Source organism: Macaca thibetana, chromosome 1 (assembly GCF_024542745.1).
Source record: "Macaca thibetana thibetana isolate TM-01 chromosome 1, ASM2454274v1, whole genome shotgun sequence".
Classification (NCBI taxonomy): Eukaryota; Metazoa; Chordata; class Mammalia; order Primates; family Cercopithecidae; genus Macaca; species Macaca thibetana.
Genome location: NC_065578.1, coordinates 218,391,028 through 218,414,245, shown reverse-complemented (window position 1 = coordinate 218,414,245; position 23,218 = coordinate 218,391,028). Strand labels below are relative to the sequence as shown.

The following is a 23,218-nucleotide window of genomic DNA, read 5'->3' as shown; positions in this document are numbered from 1 at the left end:
TGCCAGGCTGGAGTGCAGTGGCGTAATCCTGGCTCACTGCAACCTCCGCCTCCCGGATTCAACCAATTCTCCTGCCTCAGCCTCCTGAGTAGCTAAGATTACAGGCAGGCTCCACCACGCCCGGCTAATTTTTGTATTTTTTTTTTTTAGTAGAGGTGGGGTTTCACCATATTGTCCAGGATGGTCTTCGATCTCTTGAGCTTATGATCCACCTGCCTTGGCCTCCCAAAGTGCTGGGATTGCAGGAGTGAGCCACCATGCCCAGCACATTGATTTTTAAAGCAAGCCTAGAATGTCAGTGTAGCTCTTTTCATTTATGGAGCAGCTCAGAAATAGATAAAAACTATCAACATTTTATCTAATTTATAATGAACATAATAAAAATTGTCAGTGTATAAAAAAACTGATTAAGACTGCAAGTGGTGTGGAACTGGGATGGAGGTTGCAGTAAACTGAGATCACGAGATCACAGAGGTTGCACTAAACCGAGATTGCACCACTGCACTCCAGCCTGGGCGACAGAGCAAGACTCCATCTCAAAAAAAACAAAAGCAAAAAAACTGCAAGTGGTAAAAACTATACTTAAGAAAGGGAAGAGCCAAAATCATTGAACAAAATGTAAATATGCAAAATCAGAGCTGAAAAAATTTGATTTGGCAGAAATAATGGTCATACACGCACTTTTAAAAATCTTCATAGAAGAGCCAGGCACAGTGGCTCATGCCTGGAATCCCAGCACTTTGGGAGGCTGAGGCAGGCAGATCACTTGAGGTCGGGAGTTTGAGACCAGCCTGACCAACATGGAGAAACCCCGTCCCTACTAAAAAATATAACATTAGCCGGGTGAGGTGGCGCATGCCTCTAATGCATGAGGCTGAGGCAGGAGAATCACTTGAACCTGGGAGGCGGAGGTTGCGGTGAGCCGAGATCGTGCCATTGCACTACAGCCTGGGCAACAAGAGTGGAACTCTGTCTCAAAAAAAAAAAAAAAAAAAAACTTCACAGATAGAAGCTATACCTTAACATTTGGTATATGTGGCCGGGCGCAGTGGCTCACGCCTGTAATCCTAGCACTATGGAGGCCGAGACGGGCGGATCACGAGGTCAGGAGATCGAGACCATCCTGGCTAACCCGGTGAAACCCTGTCTCTACTAAAATACAAAAAAATTAGCTGGGCATGGTGGCAGGCGCCTGTAGTCCCAGCTACTCGGGAGGCTGAGGCAGGAGAATGGCGTGAACCGGGGAGGCGGAGCTTGCAGTGAGCCGAGATGGCGCCACTCACTCCAGCCTGGGCCACAGAGCAAGACTCCGTCTCAAAAAAACAAAACAAAACAAAAACAAAAATTTGGTATGTATACAAACCTGATTGATTAATGAAATTTTTATGTAAAGTTTAAATGATAAGAATTGATTAGCAAAAACAATAACTAAAAATGAATTTACAGATTATCAGAAATGGTATGACTGCTCTTCATAGAAGATTCATCAAAGAAGTAGGCTTGATGGGCTTTTGTTTCAGAGTGTATTTTGTGGTTATAGGTATAAGGCTAGTTACAATGCTTATATTCATAATGAAAACTCCCTTCAAGTCAATATGGTAGCGTTAAAATATCCTTCATTTCAGAGGTCAGTAATCAGTAGGTGCACAAGGATAATTTTGTAACAAAAGTCTCTGGATTGTGATCAGAACCATTTCTCAATTTTGAAAATTAGGAAGCAGTTGGACTTTATAGCACAAAAAATTAAGCTTTAGGGTTTTTTTTTTTTTTTTTTTTTTGGAGACGGAGTCTCGCTCTGTCGCCCAGGCTGGAGTGCAGTGGCCGGATCTCAGCTCACTGCAAGCTCCGCCTCCCGGGTTTACGCCATTCTCCTGCCTCAGCCTCCCGAGTAGCTGGGACTACAGGCGCCCGCCACCTCGCCCGGCTAGTTTTTTGTATTTTTTAGTAGAGACGGGGTTTCACCGTGTTAGCCAGGATGGTCTCGATCTCCTGACCTCGTGATCCGCCCGTCTCGGCCTCCCAAAGTGCTGGGATTACAGGCTTGAGCCACCGCGCCCGGCAGCTTTAGGGTTTAATGCAAAATAAATTTTCTTGATTACAAAAGTAATTTATGATTACAGCTGTTCAGGCTTCACTGAAATACACCAAGATAGGAAATGAAGTTCCAAACATACAGCATAAATACTGTTCTGCACCTTCCCCAAACTTGACCAGTTTCTTATATATCTTTCCACACTGGAACCCATAGGGCCTACCCATTTCTTTTGTGAACTGTTTATTGTGGCAAAATCTAATCGCTTGTTTGAAAAAGACATCAGAAGCGGAAGTGATTTGGGGGTGGGGCCTGTTCTAGGACAGTATGATACAATTTTTCCTCTGTTATAACAATGAGAGAATCTGCTCTTGCACAGTGGTTATATTAATATATGAATCTGAGTTTTTTTCTTTTTTTATTGAAGATTTCAGACATTTTCAGATAATTGGAAGAATTCAAGAGTTCCCATATTCCCATCACCCAAATTCAAGTGAAGTTTCAACATTTACTATACGTGTGTCAGTTTAGTTCATTCCCCTTTCCTCCCTTCCCTCTTTTCTTCTGTGTTAGTTTAAAGCACATAGGGATATTTTATTCCATCATCATAATGCCAGTAACACTTCTTTGGTATAGTCTGCTATCTAGTCTGTAATCAAATTGATGTGATTATCCAAAGCATCTTTTTACGTTTGGATTGTTTGGATTGGAATTCAAACACGGTCCACACATTAATTTCATTTGACAGTTAAGTCTCAAGTCTCCTTGAATGTACAGCAATCCTCTTTCTGCCCTCTCTGTTTTTATTTTTAGTGCCATTGACTTGCTGAAGTTCTCTGATAGAATGTTCCACATTTTGGAATTAACTGGTTTCATGTGGTATCATATTTTCGATTTTCTGCAAATGTAAATTAGCTCTGGTTACAGATTAAGGTTTAACATTTTGGCAAGGTACTTTGGAAGTGCTGAGTACTTCATACTGTATCACATGGGTAGACACATAGTGTCTGGTAGTTTCAATGTGATCAGTGTATTCACGTGGTGACAGCATGATCCATCCTTTTTAAAGTCTCTCATCAACTTTAAACTAGTGGTTCTCAATGAGGGGTGAATTTTGTCCTCCAGGAGATGTTTGGCAATGTTAGAAGACATTTTTGATTGTTGCTGCTGGTGTTACTTGCTACTAGTAGTTAGAAACTAATGATGTGGCTTAGCATCCTACAGTGTACAGGATAGCCCTCTGCAGGGTAGTCCCCGCTTATCTGTGAGGGATATGTTCCAAGACCCCCAGTGGATGCCGGAAACCACAGCTAGTATTGAACGCTGCCCACATCATTTTTTCCTTATTAAGTCAAGAACTTTGACCTTTTCATTTAAAGGAAGCACTTTACAGCCTCTCTTTGGCACATCTGAATTGGCAGTATGACTACTCTTGTGCTTTGAGGCCATTGTAAAGTCAAATAAGGGTTACTTGAACACAAGCACTACAATACTGTGACAGTTGATCTGATAACTAAGATGGCTACTAAGGGTGGCGTATACAGTGTGGATACACCAGACAAAGGGATGATTTATGTCCCTTTGATGGTAGCACATTTCTTCATACCACTCAGAGAAGCATGCAATTTAAAACTTAGGAATTTGTTGTTGTTTTCTTTTTTTAGAGGCTGGAGTGGTGCAATCTTGGCTCACTGCAGCCTCCACCTCCTGGGTTCAAGTGATTCTTCTGCCTCAGCCTCCCAAGTAGCTTGGACTATGGGTGCATGCCACCACGCCCGGCTAATTTTTTTTTTTTAAGTAGAGACGAGGTTTCATCGTATTGGTCAGGCTGGTCTGGAACTCCTGACTTTGTGATCCACCCACCTCAGCCTCCCAAAGTGCTCGGATTACAGGCATGAGTCACCTCGCCCAGCTGAATTTTTTTTATGTGTGTGTGTGTGTGTATATATATATGGAATTATCTGTTTAATATTTTTGTACTTTGGTTTACCACAGGTAACTGGAATTGGACAGCAAAACTGCAAATAATGGGAGGGAATACTGTAATGCCAAAATTGTAAAACCTACTTTGAACTAATTGTTTCATTCATTAAGATTCTTTTTCTTTTTTTCTTTTGAGACGGAGTCTTGCTCTGTCATCCAGGCTGGAGTGCAGTGGCGCAATCTTGGCTCACTGCATGCTTCGCCTCCTGGGTTCATGCCATTCTTCTCCTGCCTCAGCCTCCCCAGCAGCTGGGACTACAGGCGCCCACCACCACGCGCGGCACATTTTTTTGTATTTTTTTTTTTTTTTTTTTTTTTTTTAGTAGAGACGGGGTTTCACCGTGTTAGCCAGGTTGGTCTTGATTTCCTGATCTCGTGATCTGCCCTCCTCGGCCTCCTAAAGTGCTGGGATTACAGGCGTGAGCCACCGCACCCGGCCTAAGATTCTTGGATATGTCATTTATTTCATTAAAGGCTGCAAAATGATGATTTTTACGTTCTGTCAATGTAAAGCATAATTTTCTCATTAATTAGGGGGTTTTGGTCACTCTGAAACACAATGTGTACAGAACAGGCAGGATAAATAGTATTTCTTAAGTACTAATTTTCAGAGTAAGCAGGTGATACCCAGTTACTTCCAGTTGTTCAATCTAAGGTCTTTTGTAGGTGGGGAGGGTAGGCTTCCCTCTTGCCCCACGCCTCTTTTTTTTTTTTTTTTATCCCTGTGAATTTTTCAGGTTTGGCATGTTTACTATATTTCATTAATTTTATTGTTTTTGATGCCCACAATGTCCTTTCGTTGTTAATGAGAGCCCCTTCATGTTGTCTGATACATTTCCTTTCACCTGTGATAGCTTCCTAGATTACTGGCATAAGATGTACCAGGCTCATTAAGTATTTTCTTCCCCCTGACCTGGAATCGGCCATTGCTCCAAGGAAGGTATTTAGATAGTAGTACTAAATTTCAATAAAGAAATAATCAGTTTTATTTATGATGGTTAACCCTAAAAAAAATTCTACCATAGATAATATTTGAGATGTACTGAGAGAATTTTTTAATATTATATAATTGAATGTATTTTTAAAATTATGGTATTTAAATAGATAAGGATGGTGATTTTCTAGTTTAACATACTTTTTTGTTATCACTAATCTTTTATTTTTTTTATTTTTTATTTTTATTTTTATTATTATTTTTTTTGAGACGGAGTCTCGCTCTGTCATCCAGGCTGGAGTGCAGTGGCCAGATCTCGGCTCACTGCAAGCTCCGCCTCCCGGGTTTACGCCATTCTCCTGCCTCAGCCTCCCAAGTAGCTGGGACTACAGGCGCCCGCCACCTTGCCCGGCTAGTTTTTTGTATTTTTTAGTAGAGACAGGGTTTCACTGTGTTAGCCAGGATGGTCTCAATCTCCTGACCTCGTGATCCGCCCGTCTCGGCCTCCCAAAGTGCTGGGATTACAGGCTTGAGCCACCGTGCCCGAACCATATCACTAATCTTTTAATTTCAATTAACTTCATTTGCAGCTTGAATAATGGATGACACATTTGTTTTTCTAGTTTTTTAACTTCATTTGTCTAATTTGTGGTTTTAGATCTTGAAGTTCTAACTGGTATCCCAGCTGAAGTACCACACATTAGAGAAAGTGTGATGAGAGAAGGGCGCCATCTGTGTTTCCAGTTAGTAAGTCCAACAGGAACAGCCGTTTCAACTCTTAGCTACATAAACAGGACAAATCAGCTTGCTGTAGGTTTTTCCGATGGCTATCTAGCACTTTGGAACATGAAAAGCATGAAAAGAGAGTAAGTATAACTTTTTTCCCTTATTTGGTTACAGGTAGTTTCTTTTTGCATATAGCTTGTACTTAGTTGCTAATATTTAAAAATTAGCGTAGTGAGAAAAGGGTGGGTAGATTAATGACTGAATGAATGATTATGACTAATTTTTCATGGCATTAAATCAATGTAATACCATAAAGGGGTGACTTAGCACATGAATTTAGCTTGATTTTTTTTTTTTCAGTGTTTATTTAAAAGGCATTACAATCATTGTGTTTAACATGCTAGTAAAGCATGACTTTGTAACTTGACAGTGTTTTGGTCAACAACAGACCTTATCTAAGAAAGGGGTCTCATAAAATTTTACTGTATTTTGATTGTACCTTTTTAATGTTTAGATGCATAAATGCTTACCATTGTGTTATAGTTGCCTGCAGTATTCCATACAGTAACATGCTGTACAGGTTAGTAGACTAAGAGCAACAGGCTGTACCACGTATCCTCGGTGGATAGTAGGCTATACCATCTAGGTTTGTGTTACTCCACTGTATGATGTTCGCACAGTGACTGAATCCCTGATGAGCATTTCTCAGAACAGATGCCCTTTACAGAACAGAAACATGACTGTGTGTGTTTAGTGTGAGTTCTTTCAGAAGTGCCTTCCCAGTCATCATCTGTGTAAAGTCACAGCTGAATAAAGAATTCGCAGTTGAGAGGGGAAAAAAAGGATTTTTAAAAATCAAAGTTACAAAATACTTGTGTTTTACATTTTTTATGCTGTCAAAAAGTCCCAAAAATATAATTATATTGATACTTTGTAGCTAAGTTAATTTGTGTTAAGAGTTAAGTAGATGCTTGGCCGGGCGCGGTGGCTCAAGCCTGTAATCCCAGCACTTTGGGAGGCCGAGATGGGCGGATCACGAGGTCAGGAGATCGAGACCATTCTGGCTAACACAGTGAAACCTCATCTCTACTAAAAATACAAAAAACAAGCCGGGCGTGGTGGCGGCGCCTGTAGTCCCAGCTACTCGGGAGGCTGAGGCAGGAGAATGGCGGGAACCCGGGAGGCGGAGCTTGCAGTGAGCTGAGATCGCGCCACTGCACTCCAGCCTGGGTGACAGAGCAGACTCTGTCTCAAAAAAAAAAAAAAAAAAAAAAAGAGTTAAGTAGATGCCTATTTGGCCCTTAAGTTGTCGATTGATTTGTTTCTCCATTTTTCCCAAGGCATATTGATATATTTTATTGAGTAATTTATCTTATGGGAAGTGTATCTTAACTCTCTTTGCTGTTATCCTTTTATCAGCTCTTTTTTTTTTCCTTTTTTTTCTATTTTTTTCTTGAGGCGAGGTCTCACTCTGTGGCCCAGGTTGGAGTGCAGTGGCACGATCTTGGCTCACTGCAACCTCCACTTCCCAGGTTCAAGCGATTCTCTTGCCTCAGCCACCCGAGTAGCTGGGACTACAGGTGTGACCACTGCGCCCAGCTAGTTTTTGTATTTTTTTTTTTTATTTTTAAGAGATGGGTTTTCACCATGTTGGTCAGGCTGGTCTCGAACTCCCGACCTTGTGATCCACCTGCCTCGGTCTCCCAAAGTGCTCGGATTACAGGTGTGAGCCGCCGCACCCAGCCCCTGGTTTGTCAGCTCGTCTTTGAATTTGCTTCTCAAGAAATAACTGCAGTACCTCGCTTCTACAGTAGTGCCTTCTCTAACACTATCATCTCTTGGTCAATTTTTGCTTTTTTGGCAGTTTATGGGAACTCTTCAGTTTCTAACTCATCTTCTGTTGTAGTAGTGGGGAAACTGACGCTAAACCCAAACAGCTGAAAAGTCTTGTGGCAGTATCTTGTCTCTTTGTAGGGCACCTTTTATGGCTAAGCGGTATGTAGGAGTATACATTGAATATGACTCTTAGGACCAGTTTACACAGACATGAATGCGTATGCTTGAGTAATTCTAACTCTCGTCAGTTCTACCTCTCAGGCATTGAATACGACTCTTAGGACCAGTTTACACACACGTAAATGCATCTGCTTGAGTAATTCTCACTCTTCCCAGTTGTGTCTGGGGGGGATGGGTGCCATGACCGTAGTCTTGATGTCTTGTGCCCTGTGTATTTTTGCATATAAGATGACTTGGCCATGACCTACAGATCACTTATTCTGGGGGAATGTATGAATAGTGGTTGCCTAACCCAAATTCTTATATGATGTACCTTTTTCCTTTCTATAAAATAACTTAAAAATATGAAATATACTAATTTGTCTGTTTCAGATATTACATACAGTTGGAAAGTGGACGAGTTCCTGTGTATGCTGTCACTTTTCAAGAACCTGAGAATGATCCTCGGAATTGCTGTTATTTGTGGGCTGTTCAGTCTACACAAGACAGGTAGGTCTCATACAAACAGTTTTTTTGTTTGTTTTTTGTTTTTTGAGACGGAGTCTTGTTCTGTTGCCCAGGCTGGAGTGTAGTGGCGCAATCTCGGCTCACTGCAACCTCTGCCTCATGGATTCATGCCATTCTCCTGCCTTAGCCTCGTAAGTAGCTGGGACTACAGGTGCCCGCCACCGCGACTGGCTAATTTTTGTGTTTTTAGTAGAAATGGGGTTTCACCGTGTTGGTCAGGCTGATCTTGAGCTCCCGACCTTGTGATCTGCCTGCCTCAGCTTCCCAGAGTGCTGGGATTACAGGCGTGAGCCCCCATGCCTGGCCCGATAGATACCGTCTTTAAAAATTAGTCAAAAATAGAACAGGTAGTCTATGTAGTTATGTAGTCTTTTTTAGTGAAGGCAACATAATTCTTTCAGTGAGTTAGTGAGTAGTAGTTGAAATTATTTTAAAACTTAAATGGTTGTTTCTACATGCTTGAATAATTCTGAGATAACAGTTAGAAGAAATTGTGCCAATGTATTTGAATGTTTTTCACAGATTAAGAGAGCCTTGGAACCTTCCAAGTACCCTGCTGTCTTGTTCTCAATCTCAGTACCCTGCTTTCTTACTCTTCAAATGTACTTGGAGGTTGAGAACAAGAGAGCTGGGTACTCAAGCAAAGGACTGAGGAGTGAAATAGTATGGTGTGAAGAACATTAGGAAGGTGTGGTGTGCCAGAAGCCAAATAAAAGAAATAAGAACTAGTAATAGGAATTATTAAGAGGGATCAACTAGTAGTAAGATTCAAATTCAGATGATGTGGCTCCGGAATCTGTGCTCTTAACACTTACTGCATGCTTCGTGCTTGAGTTCTTCACTACAGGGCTGATTTAGTATCTTCACTTTGTGTCTTGATTGTATAGGCCTTGTCTTCATGGTCCAGGGCAACATCCACATTAAAAAAAATTTTTTTCCCTACCCTTCCCCCAGCAGCCCTTTCTCCTTCCCACACCCCCCACTGTCCTTTGAACCTCTGCATTTTAAGTAAAAATAGCAAGATGGAGGAAGAGACCAGGATGAAGCCACAAAGGATATTTTGTTCATTAAGGAAGGTTCTCTGAGGTTACTATGGGGTAATTCTGTTTACATCGTGGCCACAACTCTACCACAGGGTACTGCACCTAGCTGCAAAGGAAGCTGGGAAATGTACAACTTTAGGCAACCCTGTGTTTAAGTAGAGTATACCCATTGAGGAAGGAATATTTGAGAAATAATATTGAGTAATCAGTCTTTGCCACATACGATATCTCCTACAGTATGCAATCAGCATCAGTTTAGTTGATTAGAATCAATAAATGTCAGTTATTGTTTCAAAGGACTACATTTTATGAAAATGACCAAATAAAACTAAATTCTTCCCAGTGATCTTAGTTTTGTCACATGCAGTCAACATTGCAAGCAAACTAAACTTACTTGGATAGTAGGAGATGTTTAATGTATTAATGTATTTAGTGCGTCTTGGTTAATTTCTGTTTCAGTGAAGGGGATGTTTTGAGTTTGCATCTGCTGCAGCTGGCCTTTGGTAATAGAAAGTGTTTGGCATCAGGACAAATCTTATATGAGGTAAATGGTCATTGGACTGTGGGTTTATATTCTTTTGTTGTTTTCTATTTTAAATATGCTGTCTTTGTTTTAAGATACTGAAAAGTGATTCTTTTTTTTTTTTTTTTGAGATGGAATCTCACTCTGTTGCCCAGGCTGGAGTGCAGTGATGCGATCTTGGCTCACTGCAACCTCCACCGCCCGGATTCACGCAATTCTTTGCTTCAGCCTCCAGAGTAGCTGGGATTACAGGCGCCTGCCACCACGCCTGGCTAATTTTTTTGTATTTTTAGTGGAGACGGGGTTTTACCATCTTGGCCAGGCTGGTCTTGAACTCCTGACCTCGTGATCCACCCGCCTCAACCTCCCAAAGTGCTGGGATTACAGGCATAAGCCACCGTGCCTGGCCGTGAAAAGCGATTCTTATATGCAAATTAATATTGTATGCGTAATATAGTAGAAGTAGTGTTAAATTAGAGATCTGTTTTATGTATTTACCAAGGTAGCATTCTTAACTTCTCATATATAATTTTCCTCTACAATGAGTATATTGGACTAGATTCAAGCTTGTGGCTTAATTGGTACACAGGAAAAATAATTCCACTTTGTTGCTCTAACATATCAAGCATTAAGCCAAGGGGTGATTTTTATAAGAGGGTATATGCATCTAGACTTTTAGATGGTACCTATTTTTCAGCTGAATTCCTGAGGAAGTAGGAGGGGTGCTGCTAATAGCTATATTTTGTACACCTTCACATACCTGTCTCTAGAACCGACTTTTCTTAACCTAATGTTTGAGGGGTATAGAAATGGATTTCAGGGAATCCATAAAGTCCCTGAATTATGTGTTGCATTTTTATGGGGAAGTCTGATAGCCTTTTGTCAAGATTCTTAAAGGTATCAATAAGCTAAAAGTCTAAGAACTCTTCTAGAGCAAGAATTTCTGTGAGAACACAGGTATAGTATTGCTGGTCTGGGATGTATGCATATATAATTTTGATGGTTATTCCACTTTACATATCAACCAGTAGTGCATGAGGGCTTCTGTGTTGAGTAACAACTTTGGAAGACTTGTTGGTAATTATTTTTGAGAGAGTAAATCTCACTCTTTATTTGTTTTAAAGTATGTAAAATTTTAGAACCTTTTCCCATGATTGGTTCTCTTCAGTCTAAATTGTTTTCTTTGTATTGTGTGAACAATCTTTAAATTTGGAGAATATTTAATTTTAGAGTGACCTTTTGCCTAGAATCAGATTAATATTTGCGTGTATTTTATGTTACAGAGGTTAAATTTGGAGAATATTTAATTTTAGAGTGACCTTTTGCCTAGAATCAGATTAATATTTGCATGTATTTTATGTTACAGGGGTTAGAATACTGTGAAGAAAGATACACCCTGGACCTGACAGGTGGCATGTTCCCTTTGAGGGGACAGACGAGTAATACCAAATTGTTGGGATGCCAGAGTATAGAGAAATTTCGATCTCATGGTGACAGGGAGGAAGGCATGAATGAAGGTTAGTTAAAGTACTTGAAAATATGTCATGTGAAGGCTGGATTTAAAATTTATGGCAGGTATTGTTTCCCAGATTTCATACTCCTGGCAGTTAACAAAATTAGAATGGTAATTATGGAATTTATTCAGTTCTATATGAGATACTAGATATATCTTGCTCTCCAGATTGCTATGTATAACTAAAAAATAAAATAGGTTAGGGTAATGAAGGACCCTTTTATTTTAATCTAGTTCTCAGAACGAACAGGTGATCCCTAGTCTGAACTAGTGTGACTAGTCTTTGAATGAAGTTTACCTGTGTATTTTTTGAGCCGTGTATGGTATACATGCCTTGGTTGTCTTGAATGTTTTCTGTTTCCTTAGTATCATCGCTTTTTCCTGGCAATTTTTTTTTTTTTTTGCTTAACATTTCAGAGCCCTGTTTCTCCATCTGTAAGTGGGGTCATACAGTTAGACCTTTTGCAGTGGGTAGTTGTGAGGATTAAATCACACAGTGAATTTACCCAACCCAGAAATGCCCTTTTGGCTAGGGCCTGTATCTGTATTTCTGATCCAGTTTTCAGATCCAGTTAAACATGTGAAAAACAGAACTTGTCATGAGCTCACTTCTTTTTAAAACATTTATTTATTTATTTATTTAGAGACAAGGTGTCACTCTGATGCCCATGCTGGTCCAGGCCAGAGTGTGGTGTCACGATCTTGGTTCACTGCAGCCTTGACCTTCTGGGCTCAAGCAGTTCTCTCACCTTGGTCTCCCAAGTAACTGGGACTACAGGCACACACCACAACGCTTGGCTAATTTTTGTATTTTTTATAGTGGCAGGGTGTTTTGTTGTTTTGTTTTGTTTTGTTTGAGACGGAGTCTCGCTCTGTCACCCAGGCTGGAGTGCAGTGATCTCAGCTCACTGCAAGCTCCGCCTCCCGGGTTCATGCCATTCTCCTGCCTCAACCTTCTGAGTAGCTGGGGCTACAAGCACCGGCCACCATGCCCGGCTAATTTTTTGTATGTTTAGTAGAGACGGGGTTTCACCATGTTAGCCAGGATGGTCTGCATCTCCTGACTTCATGATCCACCTGCCTCGGCCTCCCAAAGTGCTGGGATTACAGGCGTGAGCCACCACACCCGGCCTGGTTGTTTTTGTTTTTTTTTTTTTAGAGACAGGGTCTCACTGTCGCCCAGGCTGGAGAGCAGTCGCACAATCTCAGCTCACTGCAACCTCTGCTTCCCAGGTTCAAGTGATCCTCCCACCTCAGCCTCCTGAGTAACTGGGACTACAGGTGCATGCCACAATGCCCAGCTAATTTTTGTTTTTTTTTTTTTTGTAGAGATGAGGTTTTGCTGTGTTGCTTGGACTGGTCTCGAATTTCTGGGCTCAATTGATCTGCCCACCTTGGCCTTCCAAGGTGCTGGGATTACAAGCGTGAACCACTGCACCTGGCCATGCTCTCTCTTATTCCTCATTCTTTCTGTTTCCTTATAGTAGTGTTTCAGATTTTTACTTCCTTCTTCTCCTGTTGATGTCCCTTACTCTATTTCTGTCTTTCCATTCCACAGGCACCATCCAAGCACTTTTCTTTTTCCCCCTTTACCATGTAACTAGATAAGTCCCTCTCAACTAAGATTCATCATAATAAAGCCTTAATGCCCAAAGGCATCCATTTTAGGTAGTGAATTAACTTCTCTACTACTAGCTCTGTATCATTCTTGGGAGACTGTTCATTCAAATCATTTTCTACTTTGTGCCTCTAATACCTCAACGTTGCTCAAGTATTAACTGAAAACAAGCAAGGATATAACTTCCAATAAGTGAGTACTTTTTAATAAGGCCTTAAAATTGAGAAACAGTCAAAATGCAAGTGAATGAATCTGGTCTTACATACAAATGATATAAATGCGTTTTAATGAATCAAGGGGAATATGAGTTAAACCTCTTAATATGAGTTAAACCTCTTAAGATCTTGCTATAAGAAGATCTCGCTATAATTCTGTTGAGGTAATTTTACTTTGAGATTCTTTATTCTGTTTTTAAAAATTATCTTTTTTTTTTCAGCTCTATCTCCTGACACTAGTGTTTCAGTCTTTACCTGGCAGGTGAATATATATGGACAGGGAAAGCCTTCTATATATTTGGGGCTTTTCGATATAAATCGTTGGTATCATGCACAAATGCCAGATTCGTTAAGGTATGATTCTTTCTCTTTTTTCTTTCTCTCTCCTTTCTCTTTGTGTTTGTATATGTAGCTGATTAATGACTTAGTAATGTTTTAAATTTTCTTTTAGGTCAGGAGAATACCTACATAATTGCTCTTATTTTGCACTGTGGTCTTTGGAGTCTGTTGTAAGTAGAACTTCTCCACATGGCATCTTGGATATATTAGTACATGAGAGAAGTTTAAATAGAGGAGTCCCTCCTTCATATCCACCTCCTGAGCAGTTTTTTAACCCAAGTACTTATAATTTTGGTATGTATTTCCTTAACATTACCTCTTAAGAAAAGTAATGCACAAAAGTATGTAAATGTCTGTGTTGTGTAGTTTATTCATTTGGTGTTATCCGTTTATATCTCACGGTTAGTTAACATATGGATAACATAGGAAATTAATATATGCACATGAGAAATTTAGTATTTTTGTTTTATAAAGGAATTATGACTTATTTTGAACCTGCTAGGAAAGATATTAACTATTTCACATCTGCATTTTATAGTAGTTTTTATTTTTTTGCTGTGTTTCTCAGCTGTGCTCGGAGTTTTTTGAGTTTTGTTTTTTGCTTTTTTCTTGTTGTTTTGCTGTGTAATAGGTTTGTTATCTATTCTTAGGGTGAAAATACCTAGAAAAGTTTGTTTAAAGATTTATTATATGTAATAATTTGATGCCTTGCAGTCTATTATTTGGATAAATTTTGTTCTATTAATGCCATTTTAAATATATGTAAGTGGGTAATTTTTTAAATCTTTTTTATAGATGCCACTTGTTTGTTAAACTCAGGAGTTGTTCATTTAACTTGTACTGGCTTTCAGAAGGAGGTAGGTAACAATTAGTGATTTCTTAATTGAACCGAATCAGATCTTGGAATATAGTTGATTTATGGATTTAAGTTTGATTTAGTGTTAGTGATATTGACAGTTGTTTTGGCTTAAATGGTGGCTTCTGCTAGGTTTATGAGATTAGCAACTAGTAGTATCAGTTACCAATGACAACCTGCCAGAAGACGTATTGAATATTTTTAGCAACTAATGTATGTAGACGCTAGTTACTTGAACCTCAAGCTTTCTGTCTCTTCCGAAAGCTTATGAGGAAATGAAGTAATGCAAAGAAGGTACCTAGCACAGTGGTATAGTGCCTGGCACAGGGGAAAAAAAAGAATTTTGAAAAACACTTTTCTCTTTTTGAGACGGAGTTTCACTCTTGTTGCACAGGCTGGAGTGCAGTGGCGCCATCTCGGCTCATTGCAACCTCTGCAACCCAGGTTCAAGCGATTCTCCTGCCTCCGCCACCTGAGTAGCTGGGATTACAGGTGCCCGCCAGCACGCTTGGCTAATATTTTGTATTTTTAGTGGAGATGGGGTTTCACCATGTTGGCCAGGCTGGTCTGAAACTCCTGACCTCAGGTGATCCGCCTGCCTCGGCCTCCCAAAGTGTTGGGATTATAAGCGTGAGCCACTGTGCCCGGCCTGAAAAATACTTTTCTAGGGAAGCATGATGTGGCAGACCTTTTCATTGAGAATCGACCAGGTGTGGATGAATGCCATATTTATACTTCATATCAAATCTCTTTCACATTCGATAAAGAGGAATAGACGGCCAGAGTTTTTCTCTGTGTGTGTGTGTGAGTTTTGTCAAGATGTCACCAAACCTGTCAGCTTTAGAGAAGACAGCAGGGTTATACAGTTCATAAAAATATATAAGCTACCTTTTGCTTATATATATTTTGTATTATTCAAAACTGGCAAGCATTGGTTAAGCTTAAGAACCTATAAACTGTTTCTTGCAAGGAAATACAGTCTTTCATAATTTCCATTTGCTATCTTTAAATTTTACTTAAATTTTAAGTGTAATTTATTAATCTTAAATTTGATGATTCAAATTGAGTATTGATTGATGCCTTACTAATTTATCTGTTACAGACTTTGACTTTTTTAAAGAAATCAGGGCCATCACTCAATGAAGTCATTCCTGATGGTTATAATCGATGTCTTGTAGCTGGCCTTCTTTCCCCAAGATTTGTTGATATTCAGCCTTCCAGTTTAAGCCAAGTGAGATGATTTTTGACTCTTACTGTTTTCTTTCGGTTGGATCACGTTATTAGCTTTCTATTACAATAAAAATGTATTAGGTAATTTCTGCAAAAATAGGTGAAGTAGTGTAATACTGACTGTGGGTGATCAGCAGTTGTGGTCTTAGGTTTGGCTTAAAATTCCTACTCCTAATACCCAATAGGCCATAACTTGGCAGCAGGTTGACTTAGCTGTATAGAAGGATATAGGACAGGAAGCACCTCATGGCTGCATCAGGCCAAATGCAGTGGCATGGTTCACTGTAGCCTCAACCGCTTGTGCCTAATGGTTCACTGTAGCTTCAACCGCTTGTGCCTAATGGTTCACTGTAGCCTCAACCGCTTGTGCCTAATGGTTCACTGTAGCCTCAACCGCTTGTGCCTAATGGTTCACTGTAGCCTCAACCGCTTGTGCCTAAGCAAGCGATCTTCCCACCCCAGCCTCCCCAGGTAGCTAGGACTACAGACAGGCACCAGTATGCTTAGCCTTTTTTTTTTTTTTTTTTTTTTTTTTTTTTGGTAGAGACAGGGTCTGGCTATGTTGCCTAGCCGGTCTTGAATACCTGGCTTCAAATTATCCTCCCACCTTGGCATCCCAAAGTGCTGAAATTACAGGCATGAACCACCTTGCCCAGCCTGTAATAACGTATTTTTACTGTACCGTTTCTATGTTTAAATACACATACACTTCACATTATGTTACAGATGCTTACAGTATTCAGCACAGTAACATGCTGTACAGGTTTGTAGCTTAGGAGCAATATATATAGCCTTGATACGTGGTAGACTACACCATCTAACTTTGTGTAAGTACACTCTTAACCATGATTGCACAACAGCGAAACACACCTAACGAAACATTTAACAATGTATCCGCATCATTAAGCAACACATGGCTGTATGGAAAAATGCAATTCATTTTTTTATATTTATTTGATATCTACATAACTTTCAAGGTATGCGACCATCAGCAAATAATAGACTTTTTTCGTTTGTTTGTTACTACCTTTTTCTTTTTTTGAGACAGCAGCTTGTTCTGTTGCCCGGATTGGAGTGCAGTGGCACGATCTTGGCTCACTGTAACCCTCCAACCTCCTGGGTTCAAGTGATTATCCTGCCTCAGCTTCCTGAGTAGCTGGAACTAGAGGCATGTGCCTCCATACCCGGCTAATTTTTTATTTTTAGTAGAGACAAAGTTTCACTATGTTGGCCAGGCTGGTCTCTAACTCCTGACCTCAAGTGATCTGCCCGCCTCAGTCTCCCAAAGTGCTGGAATTACACTGTGAGCCACTGTGCCTGACCAGTTACTGACTTCTCTCATTGCAATGTGGTAGAACTTCTATAAACTATAGGATAATAATGTTAGTAGCAGATGTTTTTGTTTTGTCTCTGGTATTAATGTAAATGGCTTCAGTGAGTCTCCATTTAGAATCATGCCTTCTTGAGTTTTGTGGACCATTATCATGTAATTCCCTCTGTACCTATTTAACTTACATTCATGTGATTCCTTTTTGAACATCTTTTTTTTTTTTTTTTTTTTTTTTTGAGACGGAGTCTTGCTGTGTCGCCCAGGCTGGAGTGCAGTGGCCGGATCTCAGCTCACTGCAAGCTCCGCCTCCCGGGTTTACGCCATTCTCCTGCCTCAGCCTCCCGAGTAGCTGGGACTACAGGCGCCCGCCACCTCGCCCGGCTAGTTTTTTGTATTTTTTTTTTTTTTTTTTAGTAGAGACGGGGTTTCACCGTGTTCGCCAGGATGGTCTCGATCTCCTGACCTCGTGATCCGCCCGTCTCGGCCTCCCAAAGTGCTGGGATTACAGGCTTGAGCCACCGCGCCCGGCCTTGAACATCTTTTAATTTGCTCCTGTAGTGAATGAAATCAATAGATTCCTCTGATATTAAACCAGACTCAGTGATTTTCAAAATATCAGCTTTATTGAGATATTTCATATACCATGCAGTTCACATATTTCAAGTATACAGTTCAGTGATTTTAATTCACAGAATTCTGCAACTGTCATCACATTCCATTTTAGGACATTTTTATTACTTCTGAAGAAAGTTCTGTGCCCATTAACAGTCACTCCTTTTCCCTTACCTTCCTGCCTGCCCCATCTTGCCCAGCTTTATGTAACGACTAATCTACTTTCTGTGTAGATCAGCCTGTTCTAGACATTTCATATAAATGGGTCAAATAATATGTAATCTTTTGTGACTGTCTTCTTTCATTTAACATGTTTTCAAGGTTCATCTGTGTTATAGCAAGTGTCAGTACTTCATCCCCTTTTATATGGCTGTATAATATTCTGTTGTATGAGCATACAAATTATGACCATAATTTCTTTATCTACAATTAATGGGCATTTGGGTTGTTTCCACTTCATGGCTATTAATAGTGGTGCTGGGAACCTTCATGTGAAATTTTTGCTTGGGTGTGTATTTTTGTTTCTTTTTGGTATATACCTAGGTGTGGAATTGGAGGGTCATGTGGTAAGTCTATGTTTAGCATATTGAGAAGCTGCCAAACTGTTTTGCAAAGTGGCTGTTCCATTTTACATTCCCGCCAGCAGTATATGAGAGTTCCAGTTTTAACACATCCTTATCAATGCTTGTTACTGTCTTTTGATTATAGCCCTTCTTAGGGGTCATAATGATTTTTTTAGCCTTAAAATTTTTAAATTCAGAACCAGAACTTGCCTGTGATCTCACACCCTCTTTCTTTCCTTTCTATAATGCATGGTTTAGGAAGAACAGTTAGAAGCTATATTGTCAGCAGCAATTCAGACTAGTTCCCTGGGACTTTTGACTGGTTATATCAAAAGATGGATAACAGAAGGTAAGATTCTGATTTTTAACAAGTAAAATGTTTGGTATTTTTAAAGTTAGCAATTCGCTATTTGTTGTATTTTTTTCTTATTTTTATTTTGATATAATGGTAGATCCACATGCAGTTGTTAAGATGCAATAGAGAGATCCTACCCCCTTTAGCACATTTGCCCGCAGTGCTATGATCTAACAAACCTTTAGTATAGTCAGCACAACCAGGATCCCTCACGTTGCCCTGTTATAGCCATACCCACCTTCCTTCTGCCTCATCCTTAACCCCTGGCAAGAATTTTGTCATTTTAAACATGTTCATAAATGGAATTATGCAGTATGTAACCTTTTGGGGTTACCTTTTTTACTCAGCAAAATTCTCTAGGAACTCATCCAAATTGTTGTGTGTATCACTGTTACTTTTCACACGCATACACACACCCCAAACACATGGTTCAGAACCATTTCTGAACACATCTGTTCAGAACCATTTGAGAATCGTTTTTTTTCTGAACCATTTGATGATAAGCCATTATGCTTTTTTAGCCCATAAATATTTTGGTATTGCTGCTTCTAAGAATAAGGATACTCATTTACAGAACCACTTTGTGATCATTAAAAAAATCAAGAAAATTAAGACTTTTATCAAATCTAGAGACCTTATTGAAATCCTAGTAATGTCCTTTATTTCAGTTTAGAGGGGAGAGAGGGTTCAGAATCATGCTTTGTATTTAGTTTTTTGGAAAGAGATCTGGAATACTTTGTAGTTGTTTTTATAATTTCCCTTAATCTTGTACATTTTGTCACTTTGTCTTTCAAAAAATTGACTTTAAAAAAAAAAAAAAAAGAAATGAGGCCTTATTTTATAGGCTGCATTTAAGTTTGTGCCTGCCATCTCTCCTCATGACTAAGTGACAGGTTTTAATTTTCGGTGGCAGTGCTACCCGACGTGATGTGCTCTGTGGTGTGATGCGCCGAAAGGTCCATTCTGCCTCCATTCAGTGTTGGTGTTCACTCGGTTAGGGTGCTGTCTGCCGTGTTTTCCCACCAGCAATTTAGAATTCTGTGTGTAATTAATAATCTTTATTTTTTCCCTTTTGTATTAAGAACAACCAAATTCTGCTACTAATTTGCGCTTTGTTCTTGAATGGACGTGGAATAAAGTGGTTCTCACAAAAGAGGAATTTGACAGACTATGTAAGTATTAGAAGTCTAGATGTGGGACAGAATTTGATATTAAAATACTAACCTTGGTTTATGTCTGAAGTACATAATTTTTAATCATTTTGAAGTTGTAAATTCTTATTTTGGTTGTTGTTTGAGACGGAGTCTCGCTCTGTCGCCCAGGCTGGAGTGCAGCAGCATGATCTCGGCTCACTGCAAGCTCCGCCTCCCAGGTTCACGCCATTCTCCTGCCTCAGCCTCCCGAGTAGCTGGGACTACAGGCACCCGCCACCTCGCCTGCTAATTTTTTTGTAATTTTTAGTAGAGATGGGGTTTCACCATGTTAGCCAGGATAGTCTTGATTTCTTAACCTCATGACCCGCCCGTCTCGGCCTCCCAAAGTGCTGGGATTATAGGCGTGAGCCACTGTGCCCAGCCTGAAGTTGTAAAGTTGTAAACTCTTAAAATTTGAAGATGTCCCAAAAGAAAATTATTTCTTTTTACATTAAAGTGATAAAAGTAATTTTTTTTTTTTTTGAGACATGGTCTCACTTGTTGCCCAGGCAGTAGTATAGTGGTGAGTTCATGGCTCACTGCAGCCTTGACTTTTTGAGCCCAAGTTGTCGTCCTGCCTCAGCCTCCTGAGTAGCTTGGACCACAGGCACATGCTGCCTCACCCAGCTAATTGTTGTATTTTTTGTAGAGACATGGTCTCACTATATTGCCGAGGCCAGTCTTGAACTCCTGGCCTCAAGCGATCCTCCTGCCTGGGCCTTCCAAAGCATTGGTATTACAAGGCGTGAGCCATTCCATCCAGCCAAAAGTAATTTTTGATCAAGATTTTGCAGCAGGTCATTAAACTGGCAACATGCTGATATGCCTACAATAGGAGGTTTTAGGATTATAACTTGTCTTTTTGGTCTTAGGAGTTTAACTTACTAAATATACTGGTGATGGAGTAAGGGGAATGTGCTAGGTAATGCTCAGAAGTTTCTGTACTTACTTTCTATTTAACATATTGATAGAAATGATGAAGTTGAGTGGCAGGGTAAAAAAGTGCATCACCGTTGTCCTCCATGGACAGATGTCATTATTGTGGTGGCAAATCATTTTCCTTCTTGACAGTTTTGTTAGTCTCTTGTTCATTTTGATTGAGTCTTGGGGTATGTCATGACTATTAAAAACCTATCATGTCCAGTTAGGGCAAATACAAGGCTGAAAGTACTAGTAGTTAGAGATACAGCTGCACCGTAAGTGCAAGTAAAATTTAAGTTTATTTAGAGGTGAATGTTTTAGTCATTTCTCTTGTGTCATGATGAGTAAACAGATGGACTTTTGAAATGATTTGACTATAGATAGCTTTTCACAATGTAAGTTATTCTTAGTAGAGAATTTTTATACCAATCAAGTTTGTTAGGAAGACATGGAGCTTTCTAGTGTGTTTAGGCTATACTTATGAAACTGTTGTCATGAATTAATTTAAGTATTTCAGTAATCAGTGTGATTGAGGTCTGGAAGAACACTATCAGGTGTTTAGGATCAGAGTAAAAATGTCTTTTTTTTAAAAGAGAAAAATGTTTGTTAGACCTCATTATGTTTTGTAAAAAGAAACTCAATTCATAAATCGTGTGACTGCTTTGATTCTTTGAGGATAGCGCAGTGTTTGGGAGTTTAACGTGGTAGTTCAGCTGTTGCTGCTTTGAGCTTTATTACTGGTAGGTTGGGTTTTTTAAAAAATAAAAACCTCGGCCGGGCGCGGTGGCTCAAGCCTGTAATCCCAGCACTTTGGGAGGCCAAGACGGGAGGATCACGAGGTCAGGAGATCGAGACCATCCTGGCTAACACGACGAAACCCCGTCTCTACTAAAAAATACAAAAAAATAGCCGGGCGAGGTGGCAGGCGCCTATAGTCCCAGCTACTCGGGAGGCTGAGGTAGGAGAATGGCGTAAACCCAGGAGGTGGCGCTTGCAGTGAGCTGATATTCGGCCACTGCACTCCAGCCTGGGCAACAGAGTGAGACTCCGTCTCAAAAAAAAAAAAAACAAAAAAAAAAAACCCAAAAAACCTCTAAGAATAATTAAAATACAAAGCATAGTAAGTGTTTTAAATGTATTAGAGATTAGGTGTGGTGGCTCAGGCCTGTAATCCCAGCACTTTAGGAGGCTAAGATGAGAGGGTTGCTTGAGGCCAGGAGTTCAAGACCAGCCTGAGCAATATAGCAAGACCCCTGTCTCTGCCAAAAAAAAAAATTCTTTTTTTAATTAGCTGGGCATGGTGGCACATGCCTGTAGTCCCAGCTCCTTGGGAGACTGAGCCTGGAGGAACACTTGAGCCCAGGAGTTTGAGAGTGCAGTGAGCTGTGATAATAGTACCATTGCACTCCCACCTAGGTGACAGAGTAAGACCCTATCTCAAAAAAAGTATTAGAAGTAAAGCAAATTAGGTCGGGCACAGTGGCTCATGCCTGTAATCTCAGGACTTTGGGAGACCGAGGCGGGTGGATCACCTGAGGTCCTGAGTTCAAGAGTTCGAGGCCAGCCTGGCCAACATGGTGAAACCTCGTCTCTACTAAAAATACAAAAATTAGCTGGGTGTGGTAGCACATGCCTGTAATCCCAGCTACCCAGGAGCCTGAGGCAGGAGAATTGCTTGAACCTGGGAGGGAGAGGTTGCAGTGAGCCGAGATTGAGATTGCACCACTGTACTCCAGCCTGGGTGACAGAGCGAGAGACGCTGTCTCAAAAAAAAAAAAAAAAAAAAAGCAAATTAGAATTTGATTTGATTTAAAGAAGGATTTTAGAATGAAGACAGTTGTTTTCTAGACCAATAACACATTAAATATTAATGTAACTAAATGGGTCATTAAAGTAAATCCCTGTCTTTTGATGTGTACTGGTTGTGAGGATAAGCTCTAGATCTAGATGATTTGAGTTCATATTCTCATTCTTGGCTTTTGCTAGTTTTATATTGAAAGCACTTTTTAGGTTCCTTGGAAGTTTTGCCATGTCTAGCTTGTCTTTATAAATCTCATAATGAATAGAATAATTCTTTTGAGTGATAGCAGTTTGAGAAATTTTGCATTGTGATTCTAATTTATTTAGATTTACTGTATGGAAACTTATCTTGTATTTTATTCTTGACAGGTGTGCCATTATTTGATGGTTCGTGTCATTTCATGGATCCACAAACTATACAGTCTATCCAGCAATGTTATTTGCTTCTTAGCAATCTTAATATAGTCTTGAGCTGTTTTGCATCAGAAGCCCGAGAGATCACTGAGAGAGGTATCCTCTTTGTTTTATCAATTGATTGTTTTATTAAATTTTACTTTTTAGAGAAACGAATACATTTCTCATGTCTTAGATGGATCATTATGTAAAGAGAACATTATTTCTCCGTGCTAGGGTTTTTGTTTGTTTCTTTGTTTCAGTGAAAAGCTACAGAATGTTGTTAGACATGCTATGCCATAAGCCCATGCTTAAATAAGCTTGGGAAATTCTAAAGTTAATGATTATTAAGGTTAGTGTATTTGCAGTAAAGTTTCAAATTAAGTCATATGTATGTTTTTTATTCAAAGAAGTCATTATAATTTTTTTCTGTTTTGCAATTTCAAAACCAAAACAAGTCAATTTCATTTACAGGCCTGTTTTGAACAATCTATCTTAGTGATACTATACTAGTTT

The 23,218-nt window shown here is 39.8% G+C and overlaps 1 protein-coding gene across 3 annotated transcripts in view; it reads left to right on the top strand.

The window, feature by feature from the left end:
* Positions 1-23,218, top strand: part of AHCTF1 (AT-hook containing transcription factor 1) — a 97,261-nt gene that overhangs the window by 21,777 nt on the left and 52,266 nt on the right. For all 3 annotated transcript variants that reach the window (XM_050771586.1, XM_050771568.1, XM_050771577.1), the window contains exons 5-15: positions 5,608-5,815; positions 8,064-8,180; positions 9,701-9,785; positions 11,131-11,281; positions 13,332-13,464; positions 13,562-13,743; positions 14,245-14,306; positions 15,408-15,536; positions 18,299-18,389; positions 19,478-19,567; positions 22,679-22,819. In XM_050771586.1, coding sequence (XP_050627543.1) covers positions 5,608-5,815; positions 8,064-8,180; positions 9,701-9,785; positions 11,131-11,281; positions 13,332-13,464; positions 13,562-13,743; positions 14,245-14,306; positions 15,408-15,536; positions 18,299-18,389; positions 19,478-19,567; positions 22,679-22,819 — 1,389 coding nt within the window. The remainder of the gene's footprint in view (positions 1-5,607; positions 5,816-8,063; positions 8,181-9,700; positions 9,786-11,130; positions 11,282-13,331; positions 13,465-13,561; positions 13,744-14,244; positions 14,307-15,407; positions 15,537-18,298; positions 18,390-19,477; positions 19,568-22,678; positions 22,820-23,218) is intronic.